Source organism: Rousettus aegyptiacus, unplaced genomic scaffold (genome assembly GCF_014176215.1).
Source record: "Rousettus aegyptiacus isolate mRouAeg1 unplaced genomic scaffold, mRouAeg1.p scaffold_m13_p_2, whole genome shotgun sequence".
Classification (NCBI taxonomy): domain Eukaryota; kingdom Metazoa; phylum Chordata; class Mammalia; order Chiroptera; family Pteropodidae; genus Rousettus; species Rousettus aegyptiacus.
The window spans coordinates 158,666,826-158,680,385 of record NW_023416295.1 but is presented as its reverse complement, the minus strand read 5'-3'; the positions used below and the strand labels follow the sequence as shown (position 1 = coordinate 158,680,385).

The following is a 13,560-nucleotide window of genomic DNA, read 5'->3' as shown; positions in this document are numbered from 1 at the left end:
AACTGGTGACTCTTTCACCACTGGGGTCTCATGCTGGGATCTTGTGTACTAACTTAATTCCTCTAGGACTCAGCAGTGATTTACTTTATAGACAAAGAAAACGAGACCTTGTTCTCTCTTTACCTCTAACACTTTTCCTCTCCTTCTATACCAATATCTCAAAACAAATTTGGATCCTAAAGCCTGTTTGAAATTAGTTAACTAGGAGGTGAAGAATTCACACATAGAAGGCAAGACCATAGTAGGAATGATGATGATTGAATAGCTAATTGTTACTAAACATTTATTTGCACTAGGCCCTATGCCAAATACTTAATACATATTATTCACTTTAGTCTTCATAACTGTGAGAAGTTGGCATCATTTACCCACCTTACATTTGAGAAAGCTGATGAACTGAAATAACTTGTCCATTGTCACACAACTAACAAGAATCAAGGCTCGGATTCCAGAAGCCAAAACCCATTAACACTAAAAATCACATGTCTTATCATAAAAAGTCCTTTTTTGTATGATCTCTTTTTAACTACAGATTGTACAAAAGTAGGTTCAAGTTTGATTTTATTACCAATATTCTGCCGCAGTAAATCTATATATTTCCATAATAAAAAATTAAGTCCCCATTTAAAAAATAGGAAAAGGACACGAATGGCCAAATAAAAAAAGCAAATATTAAATTTCAGGTGTTTAAAACTAAAGGGAATTCAATTTAGTTCAAGAAACAGTAACCAATTAATATAGTGTACGAGGCATTGTAAGAATTCAAAGATTAAGAAAGCGTCGCTCTTGCTCCCCAAGAAGCTAATGATCTAGTGGGAGAAACTCATTGTAATATTTCAGGTCTTACATCAAATGTCATCTCCTAAAAGAGGTCTTTCCTGACTACCCTATCAAACTTGTCACTCCATTCCCTGTTACTTTCTATCACACAAGTTGGCCAAATTTTTCAATAAAGGGCAAGATAGGAAATAATATAGGCTATGTGAGCATATGGTCTTTGTCAAAACTACCCAACTCTGCTGTCATAGTTTGAAAGCAGCTATCGACTATAAGTAAATAAATGAACATGGCTGTGTTTCTAATAAAAATTTATTCAAAAAACATGCAGTGGGCCCAATATAGTTCATAGGCTTTAGTTTGCTGACCCGCACTAACATATCACTCTTTTCATTCCTTCACAGCACTTTAATGAAATCTTATTATCTAGCTAGCTTATTGATTTAACTCTTCTCCTTCACAAAACTGGCAGCTCCAAAATAGTAGGGTCCTTGTTTCTTGTTCGGAGCTTGCTCTCAAGGGCCTAGAAAGGAGTTCCTGACACATAGACGGTTCACTCTAAATATCTGTTGATTAACTAAATGGATGAATAACCACTTCTCAAAAGGAGAAACATCAATTGCCAACAAACACATAAACTATATTTGGCTTTATTAGTAATAAAATTTTAAAAGTGACAATGTCATTTTTCACTTGTCAGACCTACAATGGTTAGAAGAGAAGGAGGAGAGGGAGAAGGGGCCCTCTCTTCTACCACTGACAGGAGAGAAAATTGGTGTGACATTTCTGGAGAGCCATTTGCAATTAGGTAACAAAATGAGTATGAAGATTCAAAATAGGTAAAAGATTGAACAGACATTTCTCCAAAGAGGATATACAAATGGCAAATGAGCACATGAAAAGATGGTCAACTGAATTAGTCATTAGGGAAAGGCAAATCAAAATCACAATGAAATACCACTTTACGCCCACTACAATGGTTATCATTATAATGATGATGATAATAATAATAATAATAATAATAATAATAATAATAATAATGATGTGTTGGCAAGGATGTGGAGAAACTAGAATCCTTGTGAATTGCTGGTAGGAATGTAAAATGGTTTAGCTTCTGAAGAAAACAGTTTAGGGGTTCCCCAAAAAGTTAAACATAGAATTACCATACGATCCATCAATTCACTATAGGTATATACCTAAAAGAATTGAAAGCAGAGATTCGAACATACTTGTACATCCATATTTATAGCAGCATTATTTATAATAGCCAAAAAGTTGAAACGACTGAAATATCCAGCCACAGAAGAATAGATAAATAAATATGGTATGTACATACAATGGAATATTATTCTTTCCTTAGGAAGGAATGAAGTATTACTGATAAGTACTACGACATAAATGAACTTTGAAAATATTGTGCTAAATGAAACAAACCAGACACAAAAGGACAAATATTGTATGATTCTATTTATATGAGGTACCCAGAAAAGGCAAATAGAAGAATAGAGGTAGAAAGCAGAAGTAGAAGTTACCAAGAGTTGGGGAAGGAAAGAAAGAGGAATTATTATTTAATGGTCACAAAGTTTCTATTTGAGATGATGAAAAATTTATGGAACTAGATGGTGGTGATGGTTGTCCACACTATGAACGTACTTAACATCACCGAAGTGTACATGTAAAATGGTTAAAACTCTAAACTTTATATTATGTATATTTTGTCACAATAATACATATGTATATATGTGTGTGTATACATATTTTACTCCAAAATCTTATTTCCAAAAATTAACTCCAAGGAAGTAACGCGGATGGTTGAAATATGTATATACTAGAATCCATTTCCCTAAAGATCCATGAATAAAATGTTTTTCTTTTTAAATAGTGCCTGACACAATAAAAACACAAAAGAGACAATATGCAAACATTAAACACAACAAGGTAGACTTTTCACATAAAAATATGTTCATAAGATTATTATCGAATGAAAAAAAGACAAGTTATAGAATGCATGAACAGTATGAGCCCACTGACATAAAAATTCTAAAGTTTATATATACATGGAAAAATTTGAGATCTGATCCAAAATGTTAATAGTGGTTATTCTCTGAATGACAGATTTGAGATGATTTTTAAATTATCCTCTTTATAATTTTTTATACTAGTTGATTTTTAAACAAATAATATTTTTAAACAAAATAACATGCTATGATAAATTCATGTCAATTATCACTTTTTCACATTAATTAGGAAGGGTTAGGCACTTGATACTTTCACAATAGATGTTTTCTGTATTTCCATTTCCATAGCAACAATAATACTTGGAGTGAATCAGATATAGCTTTAAAGGAAATACATACCTCAGTTAGCAATGGCGTCTCTCTATCAGTCAAAAACAGACTTACTATTTCAGAGCAACATTCAGTAATCATGTACTAGAAATAAGAAGACAATGTAGTGAGGTTGATCTTATTGGTAAATATTAACTATTTTGATTATAATCTATCTATTTCATTTGTCTTTTCTTACATTATCACCTAACTCTAATTCCCAGGATGAGATTTAGAGGGACCCAGAGGTCACAATTTCTTATGTAGTTAGGGTTATTTGAAAAACTACAAGATGGCCGCAAAAGATAAAATTTAATTAAAAATAATACATTATTTTAGGGTTCTTTCCCTGCACATTCACAGTTAAAATTCATGTTACAGAAGAATAACAAATAGAGTAATTCACACCAAAATGAGCTTCTGGAAAATTACTTTTCTTCTGTGAAAAGAATCCTAGAAGAGACTCCAGAAATGGGTTCAAGCAAAGGAGACTGGCTGGAAGTTGGGAAAGAAATGAAGAGCAGATGAATAGGAATTGAGACTCAAGATCGTATGTCAATCTGCTGGCAATGACACTACCACAGCCCCTTCTGTACGGACAGAGCTATGTTTGCGTGTGGACACCTGACCCACAGGCAGGGTAGAATCACTCAGATTCTCTATCACCGGAATTTCACAGAAGGAAGAGCAACAGGAGAGAGTGGTCAGTACTGGCCATGTGAGCTGAGAGATCCTGATCGGAGTGGGGCCCGATGGAAGGTGAGTAAGAAGAGGAAACAGAGATGAGTGAGAACTTCTGCCCTCTGTGGAACTGAGCTCAATCTTGGCTGCTGACTCTTCGGTTCCACTTCCGGTGAGGTCCACTGTGTATTGTTTCCAGTCCTTGGCTGTGCATGAACTTACTTACCGGACCCTGCCAAATACTGCCTCCCCACAGAATCTATTTCACCTGAGCTAATGTAAGTAGATTTTCTTTGCTTACAATTAAAGAAGTCAAAACTATAACATTATCAGAGAAAAATTATGCCTGCAGCACAATGTTGCCAGTATCTATCCCTGAAAAAAGCAATAATTTGCTTTTATGATAGTAATAATATATACATGTACTAACATTTAGAAATATTAAAATGATAAAATTACATTAATCTTTTTACATTATAACTGACTGATGCTGGTTAAAACCTTAAAATAAAAAAAGTAAACAATTGAGTCACAGCCCCAAACCATGTCATGTCAAGTTTTAATAAATGCATAACATAGAAGATCAAATTTCAGAGTTCCAAAGCTATCATTGACTTAATTCAATTTAACAAATATATTTAAGGCGTTACATTAGGTACTGTAGAACGCAAAGGTGAAGAAACAGGCCCTATCCTCCTGGAGTTTATAATAAGTGAGAAAAATAAATGCATGCACAGCTAAATAAAATACCAAGTAGAATGTGGTCGCAGCATCTGCTGTTATGGCATGTTATAGGAGCCTAGAAGTGAGAGAGAGTAAGTATAAGCATGATGAACAGGGAAGGCTTCCTGGAGAAAGGGTCATATGAACTGAGTGTTGATAAAGTAAAAGGATTACAACTTCTGGCCACAGTTTAAAGGTGAACTAAACTGTTCTAATCAAGAGGTGATACTTAAGTGTGAACTTAAAGGTGAACTTAAATGTTCTCAGCAAGGAAAAAAACAAGTGAACTGGAATAGAAAGAGACGAGAAAAAGATGAATCACTAGGAGGCTACTTCAACTGTTTGGGCAGGAAGTGATCATGGCTAAACATAGGCCAGCTGCAATGGGACAGAAAAGAGGAAGGGCAGGCAGGACCCTCAGCTGCCACCAGTCTCCTCCAATGCACTCTCCAGGCTCCTGGCTCATTTTCCTAGACAGAGGAGAACACACATCTATTCCTACACTGCTTCATTATCTATATTTCTATACTTATAATTGAGTTCTTAGGACTGGGCAAAGTACATTTTCTTTCTATATAAAAGGTTTCAGTACCAGCCATGATGGGATATGGTCATGATTTCCTTAGGAATTATGGAGCAAATGACACTGCCTGTATCACTAATGATTTCACATAACGATGAACAGCAATGTTACCTGATAAATGCCTTTCACTGCTCATCTCAACACTTATCAAACAGAAATTCCAACCCAACAACGTTCTACTTCTTTGGCATTAAGTGAGGTAAACCACATACGCATGTCAGAAACCGGCTGGTCCCATGTTGGGCTGTGAGAGCCCTCATGTGGCCTCACTACCACTGACATGAAGACAGGGAAGGCACTAAGCTCATCCATCCATCAGAGAGCTAGCTGCTGGGAGGGCTATGGTTGGTGAGGGGCTTGGGACACAGAATGACCCTTGCTCAATCTCTGCCACTTCTCCTTTGAAGAGGAGCGTCTATTGATTCTACGAGAGATGGACTTGTGAGTTACTTCAAGAATAAAAAAGCCAATTCTTTGCCTTAGTTGAACTCATAACCTTTCACCTGCAATATGAAAAAAGCTTCCTAAACTGTTTTCCATTTCCAAACTCTTGTTTCCCTCATCTCTCCTTCACATGCCACCAGGGTGATCTGAGCATAGTATGGATCATGCACTGCCCTTCCAGACACTGCCCCCACCTCTTCCAACTCCCCCGACACCCAGCCCTGCTTTCCCGCCACGCTTTCCTGCAGAACAATGCTCATTCGCCTCTTATTCATTCGACATCTATTGGATGCATCCCAAGTGCCACAGTGTGGTAACAGGAGATGAACGGGACAGACAGCCCTCAAGGTGCTCATGGTCTGGTGGGAGGAATAGGAGAGACAGACTTCCAGCACTATGTGTGAGATCAGAGAGGGGGAACCACTTAGTTCTACCCATCTCTTTAGCCCCATCTCCCACCACATTCACCCTATACTCCTGCCACAACAGATGGCTCATTGTCTCCAATATAACATTCAGTTCCATGACTTCACATCACATCTCTTCCAGTTTTCTCAGTCAGGAATGAGTGCTCTCTACAAGTCTCCAACAAGGGGTTTCACAACCAAGTATTGAAGAGGTACTACATTTCAGTTATTGGACAAGATATTGAAGATAAAATGAATAAGACGCCTGAGCGAAGGAATTCACAGTCAAGAGAGAGGAAGAGACGCATAAACAGGTAACTGCTAAAACAATAATATAAGGACACAGGATATTTTGAGGTGCAAGAGAAAATGGCCTTTATTTCAGGTTATAGGGGCTACAAAATGCTGTCTGAGCCATTTAAGTACAAGGTCTAGCTCAACTTTCTGTCTTAAACACACACACACACACACACACACACACACACACACACACACACCTTTACCAATGAGATTTAAAAAGTGATGAATTAGAATAGTTTGCATCAACCCCCCACTGAGAAGGAAGGATTCTAGCACCCCTACCCTTTGTAATGTGTAGAATCCAGATAATGGGGGAAATAGGAAAACTGGAAGAAGTCAGAGAGACTAAGTTGAATTACATAATAAAGAGCTGAGCCAGAACAGGAAAGGGAGAGGAAACTAATACCATGCAGACTGGGTCCAAGGGAAAGCTTTAGGAGTTTGAGCCAAATGAGACAGATGTTGTTGGAAAGCCCATGTGGAGGTCAGAGAAATTAAGAGCATATTTTGGGAAAAGAAGACTAAAGAGAAGTTTTGCTATATATCATGAAAGGATTTTTTTCTTGGATGTTCTTCGAAGAGACTCCATACAGATTTAGATCATTTCCATTGTTTCTAAACATTGGATTGATGTTTCTTTGAATGCCACACTTTGCTTGCTAAAAGACCACCAGGCAGCTGGCTCATTATAAATGACACCTGGGTACCTACAACCATACTTATACAATAACTAAACTTCTCCATGACAGGGACCTAGTTACTGATTTATGTATGTCCTTATATCACAAAGCCTGAAAAATTTTTACAAAAAATTGTTTCTCAAAAGTAATTTAATTGATGCTAATGTTCGATTGTATTTTATTTTGTTTTCACATTACTTAAATATTTGGGATAATGTGATGACTAATTTTAATTGCCTTGCACAGTTCAGGTATTCCACACATGTTTGCTGAACTAAACCTGGATGACTTGGTAAACATATTTTAAGGTTTTCATGTAAGTATGCTATCATTCCAAAATGATGTTTTTGTCTTAAAATCAGGATGGTTTGTAGTTTTCATATGATTTAAAGTAGCTGATATACTCTCAAGATGCCCCTAAGGGTGTGAATGACAGGTTAAAATAACTTAGTCATTCTGAGCTGATGTTGTTCATTTTAGAAAAAGGACATACAATGTTTTCAAGCCAGAAGGGACTGGAACACCTGTTCTGTGGCCCTCTCAATACATCTTAAATTAATATCTGTGTTCTGAAGTTCTTGGCTTATTCCAGACCATAGGGATTTAGGGGAGGGAAGGGGAAGAAAAGGAAGGGAATGAGAAAGAGAACAAGATACCCCCAATATCAACAAAAGGCCCAATTTCTGAACTCTCGTATTTAATAACCCACCAAAAATCTATACTGAGATAGAAATAAATGTATTTGATTATAGAGGTTATGACTTCTCGTCTAATTCTTGACCATAATTGATCTCTTCAAGTGTCCTAGTTAAAACTTCAAATTAGCTCCAAGTGAAGGTTGTCATGACAACGAACTGGCAGACTTAGTCAATGGGATTTATTTGCTATAACCCAGGATTTAGCTGCTTTATTTTCTTAAGTCCTGGTTGGTATACCGGAAAAAAAGAAAACTTTATATGTTCCTTCCATTTCTCAGTTTTCAAATGTTATAAACAAATTAGTTTGCCAATTCACCAAAACAAATACTAGTTTTTCTTTCATTTGATGACATTCTGTCTTACATAGAACAGAACTAGAACGTATCTAAAAAATCCCTACTTAAACTTGAAGGAGCACTTTCTAAGTTGGAGAACAGAACAAATTCAAAAGCACAGAGGACATCAGGACTGAAATGAGTTTGTTCTGCTCAAGGACTGACTCACACGTGCACCATTCTAGTCAGGACATGAAAGCAAGTCACAAGCCTTGGTTAGGGCAAGACAGACCCTCTGGATTCCGCCCTCTGCTTATATTCAAATGCCCTTCTTTCCTCCTATTTATTCCTAATTTGTTTATACACAGAGTCAGTCTCTGAGCTCAGATGCTGGGCTGATTGTGATCAATTTGATACCTACATCTGACCTTCAGAAAAATTCTGATGACTCTCACATCAGCCACGGGTTCCATCTCTTCATCTGAGAGCAGCATTTGGGCAAAAGAATCATTTTTAGAGATGAAAGGAAAATTAGTCCCAGGAAAGGTTAAGTAATTGACCATAGGTAGTAAAGCTGAGTGGCTAAGCAGAACCTAGAATCTTTACCCTTACAGACTCTCGCTTTCCTGTGTTGGACAGTCTAAGTTGAAAAGACAAATGGATTCGGGAGAAAATAATCATTCATATATATATATATATATATATATATATATATATATATATATTCAAGGACAATTTCAGTAAAGGATATTCTAGAATATAGCTCAAAGACAGCAATCTGAAAAGTTTAGTCTGCCACCGAAAAACTGTGATTGTAAGTGATCTACGCGGGAAGTGCAAAAACAAAATGAGAGCTGAGTTCTTCTTGAAAACGGACGTGAAAAGGCAACCATGCGATGTAGGAAAATAATTATGTATATGAAACCCCAAGAGTTTGAGATATCTGATCTATTGGGAGATTTGTTATCAGCAGTCAGTATATCATTAATATCATTAAACACCTGGTAATTCATATTCTAATATCTGAGAATACTGAAGAGAATGTGTAACTAAAATTCTAAGACAGTTCTATGATAAATGCAAGCACAGAGCACAAGAGACGTAAATACTGGAAAGTTGCATTTTGCAAAGACTAATTGTTCTTGTTGGATAAATCCTCTTACAGCTAGGCTTGTTGTTGTCACAGTAATGAAAAATATACTCACTCTACTGGTAAATTCAGACTGAAAATAATGCCAGCAAGTATATTCTGAAAATCAGGAGAGCTGCCAACTTTTACACTTTCACATATGAGCGCACAGATGAGATAAACATGAAAACAAAAAGAGCCATACCAATAATAGTCTTTAAGAATTAAACATGTCTTGTTATTGGTAACCAAATAAATATTAACCTGGCAGAAAGTGATTTAAGAAAAAGTGATTTAAGAAAAAAGACAAAACAGACTAAAAACAAAGGAAAGATCCTGAAAGTTTTCAGAGAAGGAAAACAGAGATGGGACCCAAGTGTCCAGGAATTCAAACAGGAGAGTTTGGTCAGGAGATTGTTTCTTTTCATTGTAAACTTTGTACAGCCATTTGATTTTTTTCAAATGGCCGCAGTAACTACAGAATATTTCTCTCAAAAAATTGGATTAATGTGCAAATGGAAATTCAAAGAGCAGGTGATAAGGAAAGAACATGTACCCTTGTTCCTCTCGTTTTCAAGAGGGTAGGAGTCCCCACTCTGGTCCTGGAGGAGGAGAGGCACTTCGGATTTTTTCAGACCCATCATCCCCAATTTGCTGCCAAGAGTGTGAGGTGACTCATCTGACTGGCGAGTTTTGGAAAAGCATCAGAGCATGTCAGGCTCTGCCCCTTCTAGGCAACCTTTGCTTATCATTTTGGAGGTGCCCTGCCTGCCAGACAATTATTCTCTGCTCCTCCATGCAGTAAGGATGACAGGGGCAGAAGGGGAGTGGGGACATCTTATGGCTTATACAGGTGTGCTAATTGACTGTGTGACTAGGTAGACAAGTTTGGCTAATTCAGGGGTGAAATATTAATAAGTAATCATTTGGACACAAATCTAAAGCCATGTTGGCTAATCTGCTTTGTCAGTAATGATGCTGACATTTTGATCTCTATATAGTCATTTTCTGTGTCTCATTTCTCAATGGGTTTAGAATTTAGGAGGAGTAGAAGGGAAACAACCTCTTCTCTAAAATACAAACATCAGTCATAAAAACTATTCAATTGCATAAACTGTGTAATCAGATTAATAGTATACTGTAAGGATAATGTTTTTTTAATTAGAAAAATATATATGCATAGAAAAATATATCTGCATAGATATATGCTTAACTATATTTACTAGTTATCCTTCAGGCATTATTTGGATAATAAAAAATGCTCAAATAATAAACTTTGAATGAGAAATTGAAAGTAATGTTATAAAGTTATAGAACACTGTTTCTTGAGAGTCATAGTTATATCTGAATGATTTCTCTACATTGGCTTTGCTTTCATTCACCATCATATTCTTATGACTGATATGCTGCGAAGAGCTTTAAAGGAAACACTACTTATATGTTCAAAAGTTGGGTCATATTGGTACTCTATATAGAGCATATACAGGGCAGAAAACCCACAAAGTTCAAGTTTAGTGATATAATTCTGTTCTAATGAAGTAAAAAAATAATTTAAGTATATATAATGGCATCCATCTTGCAAAGCAATGTAATTTTCTATTATTTAATAACTTACTTCCATTTCTTTATCAATTGATTTGTCTTCCATTTCTTGTATTTCAGTTACTTTTTCATCGGAAATAATTTCAGGAATTGCTGGCAATGATATTTCAGCTATTTGTGCAAGATTGGATAGTTTCTCATGAATTGAAATAACTCTAAAAATAACAAAAATATATGTAAGAAAGATATAAGTTAAGGAAGACATTTATTTATTCTGAGAGTCAACGATATGTATAAAGAACGTCCTTAGTTATCTAACACAGTTTTCCGGCACCCCTAAACATAACTTATTTAATTATTCCTTCATTGAAGGAATACGAGCAAAGGGACAAGTCTCTAACCTGTATGTTTGTGATCTAGTTATACACTCAAATAGATACATTATTACAAACTGGCACAGGCGCAATGAAGGAAATGTACATATCCAAAATACTGCTTAAGATGAAAACCAAGAAAATAAACACATGAGGCAAAAAAACTCCAGGCAATGACAAAAGATTTACCCCTATGTAAACCTTAATGTTATGCTCTGACTCCCTGGCTGACCTAAAGGGAAGAATTATGACGAGTTAACAATGGCTCTAAAAAAACCAACACTGAAGTATATGGTGAAGTGGAGGGTAGGGAGAAAAATTAAGGTAGAAGGAAAAGCAAAAGCAGAGGAGGGCAGAGGACACAGTGGCAATTACGCTGCGGATGGGAAGCTTCTGGAGCCAGAGGCCAGTGGATGCTCTGAAGGCAGAGGTGAGTAGAGTCAGAGGACGGAAAAGCCTTGAAACAGTTGAAGGAGGCGAACAGCCACCTGCATGACCCTCAGTGACTCTACGATACAGGCACAGTGTGCACATGCATGCCGTATGTGTGTGTGCTGCCAGTGTCCCCATATAAGGAAGGAGGAGAAGTTTTATGGAAAAGAACTAAATGATCCCAGAAAGCAAACTGGCATTAGGAAAAACTTCAGGAATTACGATTCTTCAATTTCCCAGAGTGTCCCCTTATTTTGCCTTCTGAAGGATGATCAACAAGAGCAACTCCTCAAGAACTGATCTTATCTTGACCCTTGTAAGAACACAGGAAACGCCACCTTGGTTGACAGAAGCAGCCCATTTTCGTAGTGCCACCAATGGATGGATGAAAGGTTATCGGGCACCCTCCTCTGTGATAACCTCAGTGACAGGGGCATGTCTCCACTCTGGTAACCTTACCATTGGCCATGAACAGACCAAAATTAACAACTTTTTGGAATAAAAAACAAAAAGAACACTGTCAATTTGATTACCTTCTACTTTGCATAAATTGTAATCATTTTCATCATTGGGTTCTGGAAAAAAAATCTCCCCATGTTTTTGGATGTACATAAGGCAGCACACAGTTTCCTGATTTTGTGGCTTAGCTGTGCTGATATATGATCTGTGCCTAAATTTTATGTCACTTGACAAACAAACAAAAACAAAAACAAAAACAAAACAAAACAAAACAAAAAACATGCCAGCTCTTGAGACACCTCTTTATTCTCGTTCATACTGCGGGCAAAGAGTCCTTCGGAATGCAAATCATGCAGCACGAACAAGGCTCTCCAGGGAAGGACAGAGAAGTACAGAGTCTCTGTTCCCTAAGCATTTACTAGGTGTCTAGCTGGGCCAAGTGCTGACACTAACAGACACAGGATCCGGTAATGAGACCTGACATCTGCCCTGTGCTGCAGCCTTTCAAAGAATGTGCATGCATTGTTTGGCTTGATCCTAATAATAACCCTGAAAGGTAGGCAGAAGAGGTATTATTTCCAACTTACAACTGAGGAAATGGAGGTTGAGGTCATAAGGGCAATGAAAAATGGAATCGAAATTAAATTAACTAAGCAATGACAAGAATTTTAAAAAACCAAGGAATTTGTTAAAGTGAAATAGGAAAAGCGGGAAACCAGGTATGAGCAACAGTTAGAGATGTGCCCGTTTTGATGGAGAAGGAGAAAAGCAACCTAGCTGAAGCTGAGGCATTTGACTAGGGAACAATATGAAATAAGGCTGGATAAGGAAGAAAGGATAAGACAAGAGATATGGTGGAGTCTGGGCTTCATTTTGCAACCTAATTCAGAGCTACGTTAAATTACTTTTTAACACCCCCCCCTTCTCCCAATTTTAGGCAAAATATTGCACAGGCAACATCCTGTACTCGCTACAAGCTTCATACAGTGTCAGGAACTGCTCCTCCAACAACTCTTGGTACTTCTATCATTATTCCCATTTTGCTGATGAGTAGAATGAGGCACAGACAGGTTAAGCATCCTGCTCAAGACAGTAAGAGGAGCAACTGGCATCTGAACCAAAGCGGGCCGGATTCAGAATCTGTGCTCTTCACCACTGCAATATCATATTCCTCTAGGTAAAATGAAGATTTTTTTTCTAAACATCTTCTAAAGGTTCTTTCTCCTGTGCTTTACCTTGTATGTTACTAAAAACAGCTTGTTCTTATGAAAATATCAACAGTCAGGGTTAGAGTTGTGGATAATCCGTCTTCACTTGCCTGTTCAGTGGAAGCCAAACAGAGCCAGCATGTGCGCTGTTGTAACCGTCATTTTTCACATCTGTAATCTTCAGGGGCTTTGTGTTGTATGCATACAACAATAAAACCTACAGGAAAATTAAAAGGCACGTAAAATGTGACATTAAATTACACTTTGCCTCAAAAAAAAATGCAGTATCAGTTCTCAAAATAATATCATTAAACTTTAAAAAGTTTTTCGTTGAAAAAGAAAAATGGGGATTTTTTTCAATTCGCTTTAAGGAGAAGGATATGAATAAGAGTTGTACAAAGGTTATAAGATGAAATGAAATGCTATTTGGTACCAATGTTATATTATTTTTGAAGACTGATATTTCTTACTGCAGTTAAGTTTAAATTTCAGCCTTTGAAAGCCTCCTTCGACAAGTTCTA

At 36.9% G+C, this 13,560-nt stretch overlaps 1 protein-coding gene across 11 annotated transcripts in view; it reads right to left on the bottom strand.

Annotated features, from left to right (window-relative positions):
• Nucleotides 1–13,560, bottom strand: part of CFAP54 (cilia and flagella associated protein 54) — a 233,219-nt gene that overhangs the window by 19,415 nt on the left and 200,244 nt on the right. For all 11 annotated transcript variants that reach the window (XM_036237287.1, XM_036237282.1, XM_036237283.1 and 8 more), the window contains 3 exons: nt 13,150–13,256; nt 10,640–10,781; nt 3,135–3,209 (listed from right to left, as the gene is read on the bottom strand). In XM_036237287.1, the coding sequence (XP_036093180.1) occupies nt 3,135–3,209; nt 10,640–10,781; nt 13,150–13,256 (324 nt within the window). The remainder of the gene's footprint in view (nt 1–3,134; nt 3,210–10,639; nt 10,782–13,149; nt 13,257–13,560) is intronic.